This window comes from Haliaeetus albicilla, chromosome 17, assembly GCF_947461875.1.
Source record: "Haliaeetus albicilla chromosome 17, bHalAlb1.1, whole genome shotgun sequence".
Classification (NCBI taxonomy): Eukaryota; Metazoa; Chordata; class Aves; order Accipitriformes; family Accipitridae; genus Haliaeetus; species Haliaeetus albicilla.
In genome coordinates this window covers 1,478,781-1,496,463 of record NC_091499.1, presented here as the reverse complement: position 1 = coordinate 1,496,463, position 17,683 = coordinate 1,478,781, and the positions used below count along the sequence as shown (strand labels likewise).

The 17,683-nt window shown below is 38.9% G+C and overlaps 2 protein-coding genes across 9 annotated transcripts in view; one reads left to right on the top strand and one right to left on the bottom strand.

Annotated features, from left to right (window-relative positions):
• EYS (eyes shut homolog) overlaps positions 1-4,031 on the top strand; it is a 938,397-nt gene extending 934,366 nt beyond the window's left edge. Inside the window, exon 49 of the mRNA XM_069804576.1 lies at positions 1,653-4,031. Within this exon, the coding sequence (XP_069660677.1) occupies positions 1,653-2,842 (1,190 nt within the window). The 3' untranslated portion in view covers positions 2,843-4,031. The remainder of the gene's footprint in view (positions 1-1,652) is intronic.
• A 2,011-nt stretch (positions 4,032-6,042) lies between these two features.
• The window catches only part of PHF3 (PHD finger protein 3), a 49,939-nt gene continuing 38,298 nt past the window's right edge, over positions 6,043-17,683 (bottom strand). For all 8 annotated transcript variants that reach the window (XM_069804577.1, XM_069804581.1, XM_069804579.1 and 5 more), the window contains 7 exons: positions 16,005-16,136; positions 15,438-15,570; positions 14,732-14,927; positions 13,258-13,405; positions 11,699-11,788; positions 10,304-10,499; positions 6,043-9,088 (listed from right to left, as the gene is read on the bottom strand). In XM_069804577.1, the coding sequence (XP_069660678.1) occupies positions 6,912-9,088; positions 10,304-10,499; positions 11,699-11,788; positions 13,258-13,405; positions 14,732-14,927; positions 15,438-15,570; positions 16,005-16,136 (3,072 nt within the window). In that variant the 3' untranslated portion in view covers positions 6,043-6,911. The remainder of the gene's footprint in view (positions 9,089-10,303; positions 10,500-11,698; positions 11,789-13,257; positions 13,406-14,731; positions 14,928-15,437; positions 15,571-16,004; positions 16,137-17,683) is intronic.

Sequence of the window (17,683 nt, the reverse complement as noted above, 5' to 3'; positions counted from 1 at the left end):
GATTGAGGTCCTGATGAAAGAAACAGACAAGCAGGTTACGTACACTGCTTAAACAAACAAGCAGGACCAGCGCATGCCAACGATGCACTGAAAAATTTAGCAAGCTTTGCTGAGCAGGAGAAACCACATGTGAAGAGAATGATAGTCATTTCCTGCAAAAACCAGAAACAAACAAGGTATTCAAAAGAACACTAAACACGAGGAAGTAAAACAGGTCAGCACAACTAGAACTAGCAAGCTAGAAGTGCTCTGCCATCGCTGGAATGGAGCTGAAAGAAGGAAGAGCTGCCTTCTCGTTCTTCCCACAGGTGTCTGGGGCAGGGAAGGTGAGGCACGAAGCGTGTGCTCTACAGCCACGAATTCAACTGAACCATCTGCACCCTGCCTGAATGGGAACCTGAACAATTGCTGAAAAGAGAGGTGTAATTTTAGTAACTTTCACAAGCCCCTCCAGTAAATTAAGCCATTCATTTTTAACTTTACTAAAGGCAATGTAATTCAAGGATTAGAAATACTCAAAAATTAAACCCCCAAGAAAGCAAACTTCCATCATTCTACTAACAGGTCCACCCTTAAAAGTGCTGAATCTTTAAGGAAATTGTACTTTCCAAATTTAAAAGTATTTCTTCCTTAGTAAAATACTACATAAAACTTAAGTTTTATGGGTAACTACTAGGAGAGAAAGCTTACATGCTAATTTAACAAACATATTTATTAATTTAATTGATAAACTTACTTAAAAAAACCCAACACCCTTATGCCTCCTATTTCCAAAAGCAATAAAAAAAAAGTTAAATTGCACAGGCAAACACCAAAAAGTTTGAAAATGTGACTTTAATTTGCAGGCTCTTCTGCTGTTCTCTTCTGCCTCCCACCCCTCCCTATTAGACTCTATCTCTGCCCTTACACACCCTCCTGCGCTCCCTGTCCCTCACCTTCCCCAGCTTTTCTTCTCCATGTTTGTAAGTGCAGTTCGACGGGGTACTCTCTCTCCTTTTACACTGCCTGTAAGGCCAGACACACTGGTAGTACAAAAGGGAACTCCTTCCTAATACTTCCCGTCATGGAGGCCTCCAGAACAAGTCAATAAAAAGCTTATCTATCTATCTGTTCTCCAGCTGTCCGATTATTAAACCCAAACCATCCCCACTGCAAAAAGCAGCTTCAGGGAAAGCAGAGTACGTTTGGTGCGGACAAACCTTCAGTGCATTAAACTGACAAATCGATCAATTTATTGATTTAGCACATGGAAATTGAGAGTATTCTGGCATCTGTAACTTGGCCAAAACTTGATTCTTTTTCACAGGAACACCAACTCACATTCCCAGTATGCCAAAGTGATCCTGTTTCCCCCAACCTCACAGCTACCTAGTCCCTGCACCAAAGCAGAGCTTTTCAGAAGGCTGGGCTTCTTACTTTGAAGCAAGCAGGAGCTCAGTTTCCAATAATGGGGAAAAAAAAAAAAAAAAAAAAAAAGCTCCTGGGGAACATTTCCCTTTTTGTGTGATTTAAACATGATAATAGTACAAGGCTACTGAAAATAAGTTACTGAATTGGGGAAGTGCAGGCATGAAAGCATGAGGATTATGAATATGCTGTTCTTCAGTGTGCCGCCTCTAAAAAGTAAAACTATTTTATACTGTGTTTTACAGGTGACTTTCTATGTATATCATTAGTGAATGGGTTTATACAGTTACGCTACAATCTCGGAGACAAGACAGTCATCCTACAGACCTCTCAGACGGTCCACACAAATGGAAACACATGGCACTCACTCGAAGCAGGAAGAGTTGGTAACGAAGGCTACCTGGACCTGGATGGTATCAACGTTACTCAAAAAGCGAGTCCTGGAATGAACGCACTAGACACGCACACGGATTTTTTTGTTGGCGGGGTATCCTCCTTAAACCTTGTTCATTCGATGGCAGTAGAAAACGAACCCACGAGTTTCACCGGTTGTATACGAGAAATTGTTATAAACAACAGGGAACTGAAGCTTACCGTGATGGACCCCAAAGGTGGAGCCAACGTTGGTGACTGTGACGGAACAGCGTGTGGGTACGCGGTGTGCAAAAATAATGGAACATGTCAAGTTGAAAGCTCAGGCTTTTCTTGTTCTTGCCCACCAGAGTGGGTAGGGAGCACATGTGAACAATCGATGCACTGTTCACAAAACAGGTGTGGGGTTCAAGCTCTCTGTATTCCCCAACCTACTTCGTTTTCCTATATCTGTGTATGCGCGCTAGGCTGGTCAGGTAAGTACTGCGATAGCAAAATCAAATTTTTTATAGCAAAGTTCGTTGGCAACTCCTACATCAAATACACAGATCCTTATTATGGAAAAAGAGACCTCCAGTATAGCCGCATTTCTTTAAATTTTACTACCAATCAAACTGAAGGCTTAATAGTATGGATGGGAAAAGGTGAAGATGAAGATAATGATTTCCTTGCCATTGGTCTTGCCAATGGAACATTAAAAGTTGTGATTAACCTTGGAGAAAGAATCTCTGTTCCTCTAATTCATAGCAAATACTCCACCTGCTGTGATGAAAGATGGCACTTTGTTACTGTAGTTCAAAACCAAACTTGTATTAAGGTGTATCTTGATGAGGAGCTAATTCTTTTTGAAGATATTGATCCACACAGAAAATACACTGCTTTAAACTATGGTGGCATTTGTTATTTTGGTGGGTTTGAAATTGGCAGGAAAGTCCATATAGTCACAACAGGGCTTTTTCAGAAGGAATTCATTGGTAAAATTAAAGATGTTGTGCTCTTCCAAGACTCTAATAAGATTCAGCTAATGAAAGCAGAAGGGTATAATGTTTACAGTGGAAATTAACTGAAAAGCTGTAAGACTCTTTAAAGTGATAAATTTTGTTTTCCTCCTGTTTCTTGTGTTAGTTGACAGTGTAAGACTCAGGAACCAACATAAGAAAGCACTTAATAAAATTGTCCCTAATTCCTTTTTTTTTAAATGTTGAGTATTAATAGCATATATAAAATGTGATCAGATGTTTTACTCATAAAATTACTTAGACATACCCTTTAGTATTTACTTTAAAATAATGGGAAAGTCTGCAGGTTTTTTCTTTATTGTGCTGGAAATAGTTTTGTAGACAAATAAGTAGTAATCAGCTTATAAAGCCAGCCGTCACTCCAGTATTGTTTGTTGCCTCATAAGAACAGACAACTTACCTGTTTCTCCAAAACTCTTACATTTTATTAGAATGCAGAGTTTCTCTTCCTACAAATTTGTAATATTACAGTCAAGCATAAGAACTGAAATTGAGGCAGGGAGAAAAGGTGTACTTGGGGCAAAAGCTGCATGTTTATTGTAATGACAATTTTTATCGTAACATCTGTAATTACTTGTGAAGTCCACAAAGACTCTATTCTAGGTAATGAAGTTGTTCTCCCTCCCTTCTGAGCCTCTATCCATTGCGTATGCACTTATGTAAAAGGGAAGAACTTAAGCCTGTCTTCACACTAAAATACTGAAGAATGACTTTAAGAGCAGAAAAGGTATATGTCCCTTAACTACTGAACAGATATAAAATATGCCTGCTGGTTTTCTCCAGCAGACGTCTTCCCTGTTCGACTACATGAAAACTTTTGGTCTTAACCATTCACAACTGGAATGTGGGAATGTGGCAGTCTGCCTACAAATAACTACAAAGTCCAAGAACTGCTTCGCTTTAGCTATACATTTCTGGCTTATATGCCCCTAAATGAGATTTTGATATTTTACTAGACAAAGGTTTTGGCCACAGTAAATTGAATTTCCATGACTCTATTTTTCAGGAATTTATAATCTCAAAAGTAAATAGAGCTCTTCATATATAAATGCAAAAATCCTATTCCTTCTGAAAAAGCTCAGTTATATTCTACTTTAGTGAGCAATAAAAACAAAATAAATCAAGTTCTGTTTTAATGTGCTTAAACAAATGATTTACGATGGTATCTACATTTCTCATTTGACTGCTGGCTTGCTATATAAGCAAAATACTTAAATAAAAATAATGGTGATTAATTCCTATCTTTTTTTTTTACTTTACTATTGCTCAAAAGCACACAATAAACCATCACCTCCTTGCGTGGAAATTCTCTGAATACAAGTCTTCAGTGGGTACCCAACAGAAACAAGTAACTATTTCTAATTTTTTTTCTTTTGTCTTTCCATAAAGCAGATGTGGAGCCGAGACAATAAGCACAGTAAGATGAGGTGACACACATTAGTTCCACATAACTATAATTGGTGTGTAGCAATGAATGCACTGCCAAGTCACTTACAGATGACTTGAAGATAACTAAGGGGGGGGGAGTGATGGAGCTACCCCGAGATGTTTTAATAAGCATCTGCAGACATCTTTGTGAGGGTCTTTCGATCCTCTTCCACTGCTCTGAGCCCTCAAGCGAGGAGCCTGATGCAACAGAGCTTCCTCCCCTCTTCCCAGGAGGCAGCTCCCAAAGCCTCCTTGGCACTGGGGCTGGCCCCAGCTTCTCCTCCTTCCCGTTTCTCCTCGGAGGGCCTTTTATGGCCACGCGATGCTGGGGAAGGGAGCGGATTTAGGGTTTATCCTGCTCTCTCTGGGGTCCTGGTGTTCTGCCAGTTCCTCCCCAGCACACGCTGCGTTTTGTGGTCTGAGCAGTGATTCAGTGTAAAACACGTCACAAGTAATCAGAGCACTCCCAGCTAACGGGAGCGTTGGAAGGAGAGTGACTGAAGGCAACGGAGAAGACAAAATCCTTTATTCCTGTAGCAGCAGGATTTATTCCCATTACACTAACTCAGGTTCTAGGACCGAATCCTGGAAACTGTCGCTGCTTGTTAATTTAAACTCTTAGCAAAACTCTCCCTCAGGAGCTGTTTTACTGTGGCTCTCTTCAGGTTCTACATACACGAGGCAGGTAGTAAAGCACTCAGCAAACTTGGAAAACGTTTACATATTCTTTCCAAACAAATTATTGCTGATAGTTCTGGCAGAAAACATTCCCGTCCCTTCTGTACAGACAGTTGCAATTTTCATTGCTCCTGGTTTATTTTTAGAGCGCAAATGGATGTGAACGTGAGACGGATCACCAGCAGACCGGGAATAGACTACTTTTGAACAGGTCAAAAGAAAATCTTCACAAGCAGAGCTGCCAACCTAAAACTTACCCCCAAAACCAGAACAATGCTTTGGTGCACTTCTGTGTCTAAAAAACTCTGATGTAAATATTTAAACAAACAATGCAACACATACATAATACTACCAGATCTATTCAATGGCACTACTGCTATACAGACCATGGAATTAATTTGGAAAAGACTAATCATGTCATGTTACCATGCTATGAAAGTTAAAAGTTGAAGTACTGCTTCTAGTTACCAACAAACTGAGGATTTTTTCTTTAGGAATCTTCTCAACTATGAGTCTAAGAAGCATGACTTAATAAAAGTCTACCACCCCTTTTATTCAGCGCGAGATTTTTAATTTCGGCCAATTTGGCCATGAAGCTACCTGCAAGGTATTCAAATGAAATTTTACCTTAAAATATATTCATAATTAAAACTAACAATTAGTGTGGTGTTAAACTGGAAAGACCTTTCTGGAAAGAAGAGGCTTTTCTATAGCAAAGTGCAAAATGCTATGTCAGTACATAAGGTCATGTACTCAAAGTGAAAAACAAAACACTGGAAAACAGAACAATAAATGTAAATTTTTCTTTATATGGTGGAATATTTTTGTTGTTTCTGACACTCAGCAAAGTGACCAGTGTATTTTAAGAAGTATCAGAGCCGGAGATTTTAGTTTGTTTTCAGGTTTGCGTTTTTCTTGGCTTTTTGGTTTGCATCAGTGGATGGAAGTCACTACAAAATACCAGTTTACTAGAAGTCCCCATGGTACAAACACCCTTCTGCCCTTCACCCTCCTTGTCAACCCCCAAAACTCAAAACGACTGAGCCATGAAGTGTACAACAAATGTGGCATTCGGAAACTCAGCCTGCTATATTCATTTAGCCTACAGTTTCACACCTACGAAATCAAACGCACACAGTATGTGAGAAAGTTTTATCATTTTAGAATCAAAATATCCCTTAAAATATTTACATTTTACAGTAAAAAGGATAGCAAAACACAAAGTAATGTACAAGCTTAGGTATTCAAGTTTTTGAAGCATGGAAAATGGTGGGAGAAATGAATTTACTACTACAAATCATATTTTCAAGAATTTAGGTTAAAAATGCTTTCTTATTAAAACAAGTGCAGTTTAAAGCAATAACATTCGAGCAGCTCAGCCTTCCAATTTCTGGTCACAGACTGCTTCAGATGCTTAGGAAGTACTTGAAAAGCTAATGAAATACACTTGAATTATTTTATTGTACTACTGAATAATTTAAAAAAACTCTTCACACCACCGAGCATATTATATTTTGTTGTAATGTGTGTGGATTCTGAGGCTTTGCTATAGTCTTTAAAAACAGTGCAATTTAAAAAGAAGGTTATTGTATGAAATTCACCTTTAAAATTATCAGAGCATCTTAAAACAGAAGAGAGCACAAATTACCAAAGGCAGCAACTATATTGCAGACTTGACTAAAGCCAACCTCATCAGCTAAGAAAATTTCTAAGCCTTTATTGCATATTAATAAAAGAAATCTTTAAAATTTTGAATATACAGCAATGTAAAATTTTTAAAAATATTAAACTCCTACTTCTAGCGATAGTTGGTATAATGAAAAAAAGGATGAGTATTGGTACACCGAGTGGTACCAAAACACAGACTTGTTTCTGCAAAACACCAACACTGAATAAAAAAGATGGCACAATCCTAGCAGGCTTTTTTTTTTTTTTTTTATACAAAGTTTTACGACATTACTCTAACAGTTTATTTAAATAGGATTTTAAAAGACTGCCTGCATCTTTTTACCTTTTGCTTTTAGTTCTGTCACTGTGGTCCCTATGTCTCTCTCTGTTCTTTTCACTTTCTCGTTCTCTATGCTTCTCTTTACTTTTCTCCCTCTCCTTATCTTTTTCATGAGCCTGTTCTTCACTTTTAGGCTTCTCTGTCTTTTTTTCTGGATTTCTAGTCTCTCTGGGGCTTTTTCCATCAGCAGCCCTATCACTGTGTGGAGATCGCAATCTTTCTTTGTCTCTCTGTCCTTCCTCTCTATTCTTCCTCTCTCTCTCTTTTTCCTGGTTTCTGTCTCTGCGTCTATTTCTTTCAGAATCTTGCTCCCAGTATTTTTCGTTGTTCCACTCTTTTTCATGTCTGTCTTTCTTTTGGTGATGGGATTCACTGTAAAATCTTTGTCGATGTTGATCATTCTTCCCTCTACTGAACCCTCTCTCCAAATGCTGTTCTTGTCTGCCCCAAGGATCGCTGTGGCGTCTTTCCGGTCTCCTGCTGTCTTTACTCTGAAAAAAATTTTCTGGCCCCAAAAATCTTGATTGTTTGTGTGCCACTGGTAGCCCTTGTGCAATGGGTCCAGCGTAGTGTGGTGGCTGACCTGATAAATGAGCTACTGGTGGCCATGGCATCATTGGGTTTTGAGGAAAGCCAAAGCCAGGAGGAGGGAGAAGCGGAGGTGGTAAATGAGGAGGAAATCCAAACATTGGGTTGTTTTGTGGAGGGAAGTTATGAGGTGCAGGAGCCTGAAATTGAAATCCAGGTGGATTAGATTTAGGATGCTGAAAATTCTGCTGCGGAGGTCTAACAGATGAGAAGCTGCCACTTGGAATAGGGCTTGGGACTTTGGAAATAAATTCAGAACGAGAAGAGTTTTCGGTTTCAAAATGAGATGACGTTGCTGCTGGTCCTCTTCTAAAGGAGTTCACTGTTTCAATGTTTTGCATCAGTGCATCTTCCTGTGAGTGTTTGGCGTCTTCCGCTTGTGATGCGACCGTGTTATCTGCTTTTGCTGCAGCTGAACTGTACTGCATCTCGCTGGTTTGCGCATCACCTTGATACAGGTTTAAGCCCACTTCTCCAGAAGACTGTTTATTCTCTGGTTCCATTTGATCATTTCCTGAAGCATTCTGTCGGTCTTCGTTTCTGCTAACATCTCCTTCCTTGTTTTCCGAAGCATTAGTCTGCTGGCTTCGTCCGGCTGCCTGTCGTGGGTCTCTCTTAAGGTTAATAAATGGTGGTGATTTAGAGGTATTAGCTGTGGTACCTTCAGCTACATTAACGTTGTTCTCATTGGGTTTTTTCCCTGCATTTGATGAGGAAGAAGAAAAGCTGGAATTTGTGGTCCTTCTAACTTCCTGTGCAACATTATCTTTGTCAGTTAACTGCCGCTTTGGGTCATTTTCTTTACTTTCTTCAGTTTCTTTATTCTGTGACTGAGCAGATAAATTTGCTAAAAATGCCTCTGTGGAGACATCTGGAGGTTTCCCCTTAAGACTCAGCCCTATCAAAGATGCAGCACTTCTCGCAGAACCTGAGGTCCCTACAGCTGCTGCATCCACAGTTACAGTAGCATTAGTGGATTCTTGTGGATCATCCAAACCAGTCTTTGCTTCACTACCTTCAGTAGTTACATCAGCAACATCCATGTTTTCTTCTCTTAGAGTTGCCTGCTCATTTAATAATGGTATGTCTTCACTGGGACTCACCTCTGACTTGCTGTGATCATACGCCTGCCCTGTCGTACCCAACAGGCTTTGAAGAATATCATCCACTGGCAACGGTTTATTTGCTAGCTCCAGAGTAGAAGGCTGATTCTCCCATCCAACCAGGACTCCAGGAAGAAATCTGAGAGGCTTCGGTGGCTCGTGTTTGGTACTTTCAACCAATGGTTCGATAACTGCTGGAACGTCTTCTATATTAGATTGCTGAGGTTTATTTCTCTGCTTGTGTAGCACAGTTGTGAAGGAATTAAAAAAATCATTTTCTTCTTCTTCTTCTAGTGCCAACTCATGATGAGAGACTTCAGGTTTGTTTGGCTTGCTTTTCTTCTCGGGTGGCAAGTTACTCAAGGTACTTTCGGAAGCTTCATCCACGAAACTACTAGTAACACTTGCAACAGCAGTAATCTGCCTCTTCATTTTCTGGCGAATTATCAATCCCAGTAATAAATTTGGTCGATGTATTTCAATCCCTGTACAAAATTGTAACAGCAATTTATCATCTCCTTATGTTTTGGTTAAGGCAATCATTTTAACAAAAATAACCCCCATACTCTTATAATATATGATAGAAAGTATTCCTTTTATGACATTTAAAATTTCCATCATTAAACACAACAAACCTTAAAATAATGAAAAATGTATTTCCAGCATAAAAATTATGACTTCAAACACTGCACATTAAAATTGCTTTAATTACTATATCGCCTACTATAACTTCCAAATACAGAATACGAGACAGTTGTATAGACATCTAGTCACATAAGAAAAAGCACAGAAGCTGAACATCACGTTAGTCTAACACAGCTACAGTCCGGTAACAGTGGTAGCAAAGCACAAGAGGAAAAAAAAAAGTAAACAGCACACTTGCAACCACAAGGTTTCCTCATCATTTTGTGTTAGACGTACTTCTTCAAAGATTTACCAAGAGTGACTTTCCAAAATGCTCCCCTCATTCCAGGAAAGCACTGTGTTTCAAGGTATACTATTAGCTATCTCTTCACTATGTATTTTGTTCTGTATAATTTAGGTTCTTGCAAAAATATTATCAGTTGTAGCTCATCCTCTCTTCGTTTCAGCCCTGCCTATCTCAAATGAAGAAATCATCCACAAATTTTTATAACCAAAATAAATTGATACAAAGTAACTCAGGTGTAAGCAGAACAACTGAGAGCCATTTCAGGATCTTTTCTTCGTTGCTCATCTGTTTTTTAAACTTTCCATGGGTTTTTTTTGTTTGTTTGGGTTTTTTGGGTTTTTTTTGGTTTTTTAAGGAAGTTTGGAACACTTGAGGAAGAAAAGGAATTAGTACATTTCAAATATGAAAAGTACTATTTTAAAGTTACAGTATCAGTTTGGAACTCAGTATGACTACTATCATAGTTCTTTTGCATCACTGAATTTACTGAGATTGTAACCTAAAAAGCCACTTGGGTTAGAGGAAGAATGTAGTAAACAAAGTTACACACAATAATTTTTTTTAACAACAATACCTTAAGTATCAGAATAATCTTACGATGGGAAATCAACATCTTTTCAAGGAAGCTAATGTAATACTATGGAAAACTCATTACATGTCTGAACAGAATAGCTGGCATTTTTAAATTTAATTTTCTCTTATATTTCTGTTGTAAACTTCTTCAAGTAGCGTTATGATAATAAACTTCCAAATGCCAAGCTGTACTTACCAGGCCCATCAAAAGGCACAAGATGATGTGGGACTTTATCTGAGGAACCTAAAGGGATGAGGTACAAATCTTTCACTTGCTTCATGTTATTGGCCGCTACACCGTAACGTTTTCTACTGCTGAAATAGGCAAACAACAACGCATAGGATATCTGATCCTCTTCAGTTACTGGGGTAAAGCGAACTACACAGATCTCCTGTTTACAAAAAGAGACGAAAAAAGATGGTCAGATACTTTTTTCTATGAAATTGTAATTGCTTTAGTGACTGCTCTTTATGTAAAAGCACAGTTCAGAGGAGGAGAAAAAGCCTCCCCAAGAAGGCAGAGAACAACAGAGGAGACAAAAGGAGCAGAAACAGGGCCAAAAATAATTTAGGAAGACTGAGAAAACAAATAAAAAGCATTTAGTACAAACAAATGAATTACCATGCATGACAAAAAAGCCAACATTTTATCAGCCAGCTAAATAACAAGTTTTAGGGAAGCATGCCAGCTGCCAAGTAATTATTCCTCTCCCCACCCTTACCATTACTAGAAGGCTTTATTTTGTAGTCTACTGTGACCGAGATACCCGTTAATACTAGGGGAAGACCAGTATTCAGATCCCAGAACTGTGACCAAAGCCCAGCTCAGGAGTTGATGCCGGGGCTGATGCTGTTTAACGGCTTCATTAACGACCTGGAAGATGGGACAGGAGACCCCCTGCAAAACTGGGAGGGCACCTGGTCAGGGGCAGCGGTCGGAGGTCAGCACAGGCAAATGCAAAACCTTGCGCCCTGAGGGGGGGTGACCCCAAGCACCAGGACGGGCTGGGGACCCACAGGCTGGAAAGCAGCTCAGCGTAAAAGGACGCGGGGGTCCTGGTGGACAAGCTGAGGACGAACCAGCAACGCGTCTGTACCGAGATGGCCAGCTGCACGCTGGCTCTCGGAACCGAAGCAGCCAGCAGGCCAAGGGAAATGAGTATTCCTTTCTATCCAGCACTTGTGAGACCGCATCTGGAGAACGCTGCCTAGTCTTGGGCTCCCCAGCACAAGGACAACCTGCCCACAGTGGGACAGGTCCAGCAGAGGACCACCGAGACGGTGTTGCACACTGTAACGGGACCGAAACAAAAGGGTAGCACTTGAGCCACGTGAAGTGGTGTCCAAACATTCACGAGGAGTTACTGTCTCAAAGGAACACGAGTATTCTCAAACAGCACATGACAGGTTACGGTTAGATAGTAAGAAAATAAACGCCACCAGCTGCCATCCATCCCATTCAACGTAACTGTCAGTTATCCTTAAAGTGTCATATATTTTGCAAGTGTTCCGGGGGGGTGGTGGGGCGGAGATCTTTAGGGTGAATAGGATGGATGTTAAACAGCAAGCCTTCAATACGTAAAATTCTTACCTTGGTCCCCGAAGCTTTGATTTTTTCTACGTACTCCCAGACAGTGTGAGGTGATATCCTGCCACCTACTTGAATACTATCAGGCAAATCCTAGGAGAAAGGAGAACAGAAATCTGAATCCAACATAGAAATTGATAAATCCTTCATCCACTGTTTCATATATTCAAAACATACTTAATTCTTCTAGTTCTTAAATTATAATTTTAAAATATCAGCAGAAGTTACAACAGTAGAAAAAATTTAAATTTTGGATATTTAAATTAAGATTTTCAGTGCAAAGTCAATGATCTATACTAAATTAGTTACCATTCAATACTGTTCATCTATACCTCAAAATTTTTTATTTCAGTAACATTAACTGCAAACATAACTGTACTCTGCTCTGGAAACACTCAAGTGATTTTTGTAAGATGAAACTGCTACGAGAGCCCCACACCTATGTATATAATAAACATTCAAAATCTTAATCGTGAGGGGAAAACACAACCTGCACACACGAGTAAATATAGACATAGATTTGTTCTTGGACGCTATCGAGTTCACTACTCACAAGCAACAAAAACAGACTTTCAGAACCATTTAGGAACACCTGAGGAAAAATAGTTTCTTGAAATAAAGCAGAAGAGTTTTGGAAAGCACATCATATTCATAAAACAATCCTTTAGTATTAAAGGGCATTGCAAGCCCTGCATTTCACTGAAGATTTACAGCAAAGTGAAGACAATCATGTTAATAGAAGACCTAAGTCCTTTTAAAGAGCTGATGCATCCCATGTCACTGGCAAGAAGTGACACTGAGCCCTATGAGCTCTCTGACCTTTATGATACGAAGACAGCCATTATAAGCAGTTGCATCCGTTTCCTGCCTTTCAGACACTGAAGAGAACACTACATACTTTTTTTTTGGGGGGGGGGGGGACGACGACAATTTAGTCTTAGACTGGAAGGTTAGGACCAGAATTGCCACCAGATAGGCAAAAAAATAAGCCCTGTTACGTGGGTTTCTGTTGTAGAAGAGAAGACGACTTCTCACACTGTCAGCAGAAACCACCAGCAGACACCTCTCTTCCAAATATTGGTATTGACTTGTTTAACACTTCAAATTCAAAACAGAGCTACCATTTTCTCATCTTTAATTCAGAAAATGGATGCCACTGAGGCGGTTATTTCAGTAGCAAATTTTGTCCTATCTTCCCCTGCTACTTTATACTATGGAAGATTCTCCATAATAAACAAAAACCAGTTCAACTTTCATAAAACCAGCTTTGGATATACAGCTGCTTATCCTCAAGAAACATTTTACAGTGAGATGAGAGCAAAACATCTTAAAATATACCAAAGAACTTGAATCCTGATGAACCATGTGTCCATGTAGGACAAACTGAAAAATACTTCACTTAGAAATACATACCCTAACCTATGTCCTCCCACAAATACTTTACCCAGTACAATGACCATGCTTTGCTGCCTTTCATCATTATACTATTATTAGCCTACAAGGTAAACAAGTCGCTAAAGTTAATAAATGAATTGTTCATTCTTTGCAGTAAATATAAATACCTCCGTTAAATACTCAAAAGAGCCAGAAACTGGATAAGCCTTAATAACAAACTTTGCCACTGAAGGCATATTGATAAAACCCTTCCAGATGAAATTCAGGCGTGCCAGAAACAGACTTTCACATTCCACGGTACCAGGTGTTTCTGACCTAAAAAACAACACACAGAAACCCAGTTTGTTTAGAACATCATAATAACACAAGATAATATAAATCATAATTTTTCTTTGTTAAAGAAATGACATGTCATTAGGCATTTTCTCTTTCAGTTAACCATACTTGAGGGTCAATGAAAAGAGATCGACAGACAACCACACTTCTCATCTTCCAGTGCAGTAGCTATGTGTTACAGGAAGGACAGTCAGATAAGCAGCACATCAGTTCACTACTGTATCTTTTGCGAATGGAGAAGTTATTTAGTCCAAGAGTTATTAAATGCTACCGACAGACACACAAACACATAGAGGTGCTGCAGACCCAGTAAGATCTTCCCCTGCCACAGGGAGGAGGGGGAAGACCACATACTGCCTGCTGGCCCACCCTCGCCCTGCTTTCCGAGCTCCTACGTCTTGCTGCAACACGGTCTGTCCGCCCCCGAATACCTGCATTCTCCCTCCCTTCCCTCGCCCCACAAGCTGGCTCCTCATCTCTTCTCACCCACCCCTCGCTGCCACAGCTCCTGTGAACACCTCCTCCCAATTCTAGCGTCATCACCTGTGCAAAACAGCGCTTTTCCCCCCTTCAAAAAGAAGCAGTTTTGCCAACAACGCAGCCGCAAAGGATAAACGGGAAACCTTAAAGAACTTTACAGGGGAGTGTTTTGCAGCCTGAGGGCTTCCTCCTGGAAGAGGTTACAGCCACATTTCAACATTTCCCAACATGTTATCAAAATATTCTAGGCATGCTATTAGCAGTTTTAAGCTAGCCGCCCAGTACTACCAGATGTTGTGCTGTTACAGTAACACAGTAACCTACCTTTCTTTCTGTCTACACTAGAAATTACTTCTTTGCATCTTCAGCAAGCTATTCAAAAAACAAAGTCCACTGTCCTTGGTAAAGGATCACACTGTCCTGATAAAGGCAGAATTTCAGCACCAACACTGGTCACTGTACATACTATGTTCCTTAATAGCAAAATACAATATGAAACCTATATCCTGACTTTTTTTAATATGAACTCAGGTGCCTTTTTAGACCTTGTTGCACCAGAAAACGTAAGGTAGTTTACTCTTCCCCAAAAGAAAGCGTAGTGATCAGAAGTTTGTAATCACAACAATATATGTAGTAGTATTTATATAAATGCACAGCATCATTCACTGCAGCAGAGAAGCCTGTTCCCAAGAAGAGGTGTACAACTTCCAAGTACACAAATGGATTAATAAAATGCCATTGAAAAAAATTAGCTTTAGTCATAATAGCTTAACAAGATTAATAATGTCTTTCATATAAAAATACTGTTTCTACAGTTTATATTACTTTGGGAGAGGTGTGAATGACGATTTTGATGAGTCTTGCTTATCATCTTCCAGTAATTCTGAAGCTAAAATACTTGATGTTGAAGAAAGCGCGTCTGCAATGCTCTCTGCTTCATTGTCTGACTGCTTCCGTGCAACTCCAACGGACACCTTCACTTTTTTCGCAGAAAGATCATCAGTAGGTGGTGCCATTCGGCCTGCAGGGAAGGAATTGCAGTGGGGTTTATTTTTTATTAAAGAAACAAAAGCGGACTTCCTCTGAAGACATGGAAGACGCACCAAAAATACTACATATTGCCACTGAAGTGGGATAGGATAAAGAAATGATACGTTTTATACACATTTATACAATGTATAAATTTATACATTTTACATATTTATACAATATTATACTTAAATATTGCCACTGTAATGGGATAGGATAAAGAAATAAGCAATCAACAATAGCACGTACACCCACTAAAGGGATTTCTTTCTCTGCAGTCTTTTTCTTTTTTTAAAATAGAAGACAAGTTTATGCCAATAGCCTATCATTTTAATATTGTCTCTTCTGTAAATTATGAAGTAAAACACTGCTTCCACATCTTTGTCAGCAAACTAGGGAAAAAACCCACATTTATTTACATTCTTGAGGCATACTGAGATTTATGACTGAAAAGCATTATATAAGCACGATGTATTTATTTTGTCATGCTTTTCAAAATTACCTATGCAGATTTTGCAGTTAAGATCGAAGAGATGATTTTTATGTTGACTTGTGGTGTCCGGAGATGCAGATTCATTTACTTCTTTATCTTTGTCAGCTTCCTCTGACTTCTCAAACAACTTCACATTAGGTTCCTAAAAAAAGTCAAACACATTTCAGTTAGCCTTTTTTTCCTCTGTTAATATTCCTAATATTGCAATTCATATTGCTTAAATATTTTACAATATTTTCTTCCCTTCAGACATAAAACTCTCCCTTCAGCTGTATAGCCTAAAAGGCTATCACAAAATCTACAAATGCATTAAAATAATGAATTGGTACTCCCAAATATCTTTTAGGTAAGATTTAGAACATTTTCTACTATTGCCAGAACTCATCATACAGTCATGGACACAACATGGCAAAAACAAAAACACCAGGCACAGAAGTGAAAGTCAGTAAGGATAAAAGAAAAACTCAAAACAGATGTAACGTATAATTACAGATCTGAGCAACAAAATCATAAACCACTTTACAACCATATTATCTATGAACTAAATACACTGTGTTGCCACGTTTTCTTTTCCACCTGAATTTCCATGACTTCTTCTTGTTCCTTTATTGGTGTTTCACTTTCAATTTCTATTTCTCCTTTGTGAGTAATTTTTGTGATAGGTCTTCTTTCAACTTCTCTCTGTTCTTTCTCAATCATTTCAATTGTCTGTAAAAACAGGAAGTGACGTATATTTACTTACATACAATAAAATCTGGAAATCCACAAATATAACAACAGAAAATAGGATTGCAATTAGGAAACTCTGGAGAAAAAAGAACACATTCTTATTTTGCAAGTGTCAAGTAATTTCATGAAGCAAACGCACAAGCAGCCAGTCTAACTTCACGTAGAGTGCAGCAAGCACTCATCAGGCACGTATTTGAACAAGTGATACAGAAGACCTTCAACACTAAATTTAAAGATGGGTGATTCTGATTTTCCAAGAGCTAAAGGTGATAGCTACAGAATAAACAAACTTTTCATATGCCTTTCTAGGTCCTCAAAACGACTTTGAGAAAATAGAATAATTCAACAACTGTTTTTGCATAGAGACTAGCAAAAAGTTGTCATGATTCATAAACAGGTCTAGTTGCCTTATGCAAAGAAAGGGGGGAAAAACCAGGAATAATTAATGTTGGGGGGTTTTATTTTGCCTTTAGACTGCTTTTCAGACTGGCAGATCAGGTTTTCAGCTTCAGGTTTACTTCTCAGTGGGTGAATCGTCATGCTCCATCAGTATGTAAGTTATAAACCACACCAGTTCAGTTTGGTTTGTCCAAAGAGATCTCTCTCCCTATTTAGGAAACTGGTGTTTATAAAGCTCTAGCTAGAGCTAGAGTGCAAATTGCACTCTCTAAAACAGCATCCCACTGTACTGAATCAGTTATCACTGAACTTACTTTCATTCGGAGCACACAGAATTCAAGAGGATGAATTTCCATCTATTCTATGTTACACTACCTACTCATTAATTTTTTATCGCAAGTCATCTGATATAACCCACAATTCCTAGTATCATAAGACCCAAACACAAAATGCATACCAGTTAACACTACCCAAATTTTGTGCCTTTCACTTCTATGAAGTGGCATATAAATACCAAAGATTCTGCCAACATAAATCCAGATTTTGTAAACTAGAAAACTTGATGCTGTAAACTGGACATTTCTAAGCTGCTGCAGTTAACTATCATCAGACAAACTGCCCAACAAACAGGGTAATATCTAAGAAAAAGGCATTTTCTATAAAAATAATACAGCTCCTCATATTCCTGCTTCTCCTTCTAAAGTGTTAACACAGCTTAAATGTAGTTTGACTTTCTGTTTCAAGAAAAGTAATGCTCAAACTAACGTAATAAACTTCCTACGTTTTGTTGGGGTTTGGGGGTTTTATTTTGCCTTTAGACTGCTTTTCAGACTGGCAGATCAGGTTTTCAGCTTCAGGTTTACTTCTCAGTGGGTGAATCGTCATGCTCCATCAGTATGTAAGTTATAAACCACACCAGTTCAGTTTGGTTTGTCCAAAGAGATCTCTCTCCCTATTTAGGAAACTGGTGTTTATAAAGCTCTAGCTAGAGCTTTAAAATCTTGTTGGAAATAACGACAAAGAAGCCTTCACTCTTGAGACAGAAGAAAGAAAGACCAAGCAGCAGCAAAGCTGCACAGCAAAGGAAAATCCATGGTTTCCCCCTTTCAGGAATTCACTACACTTCT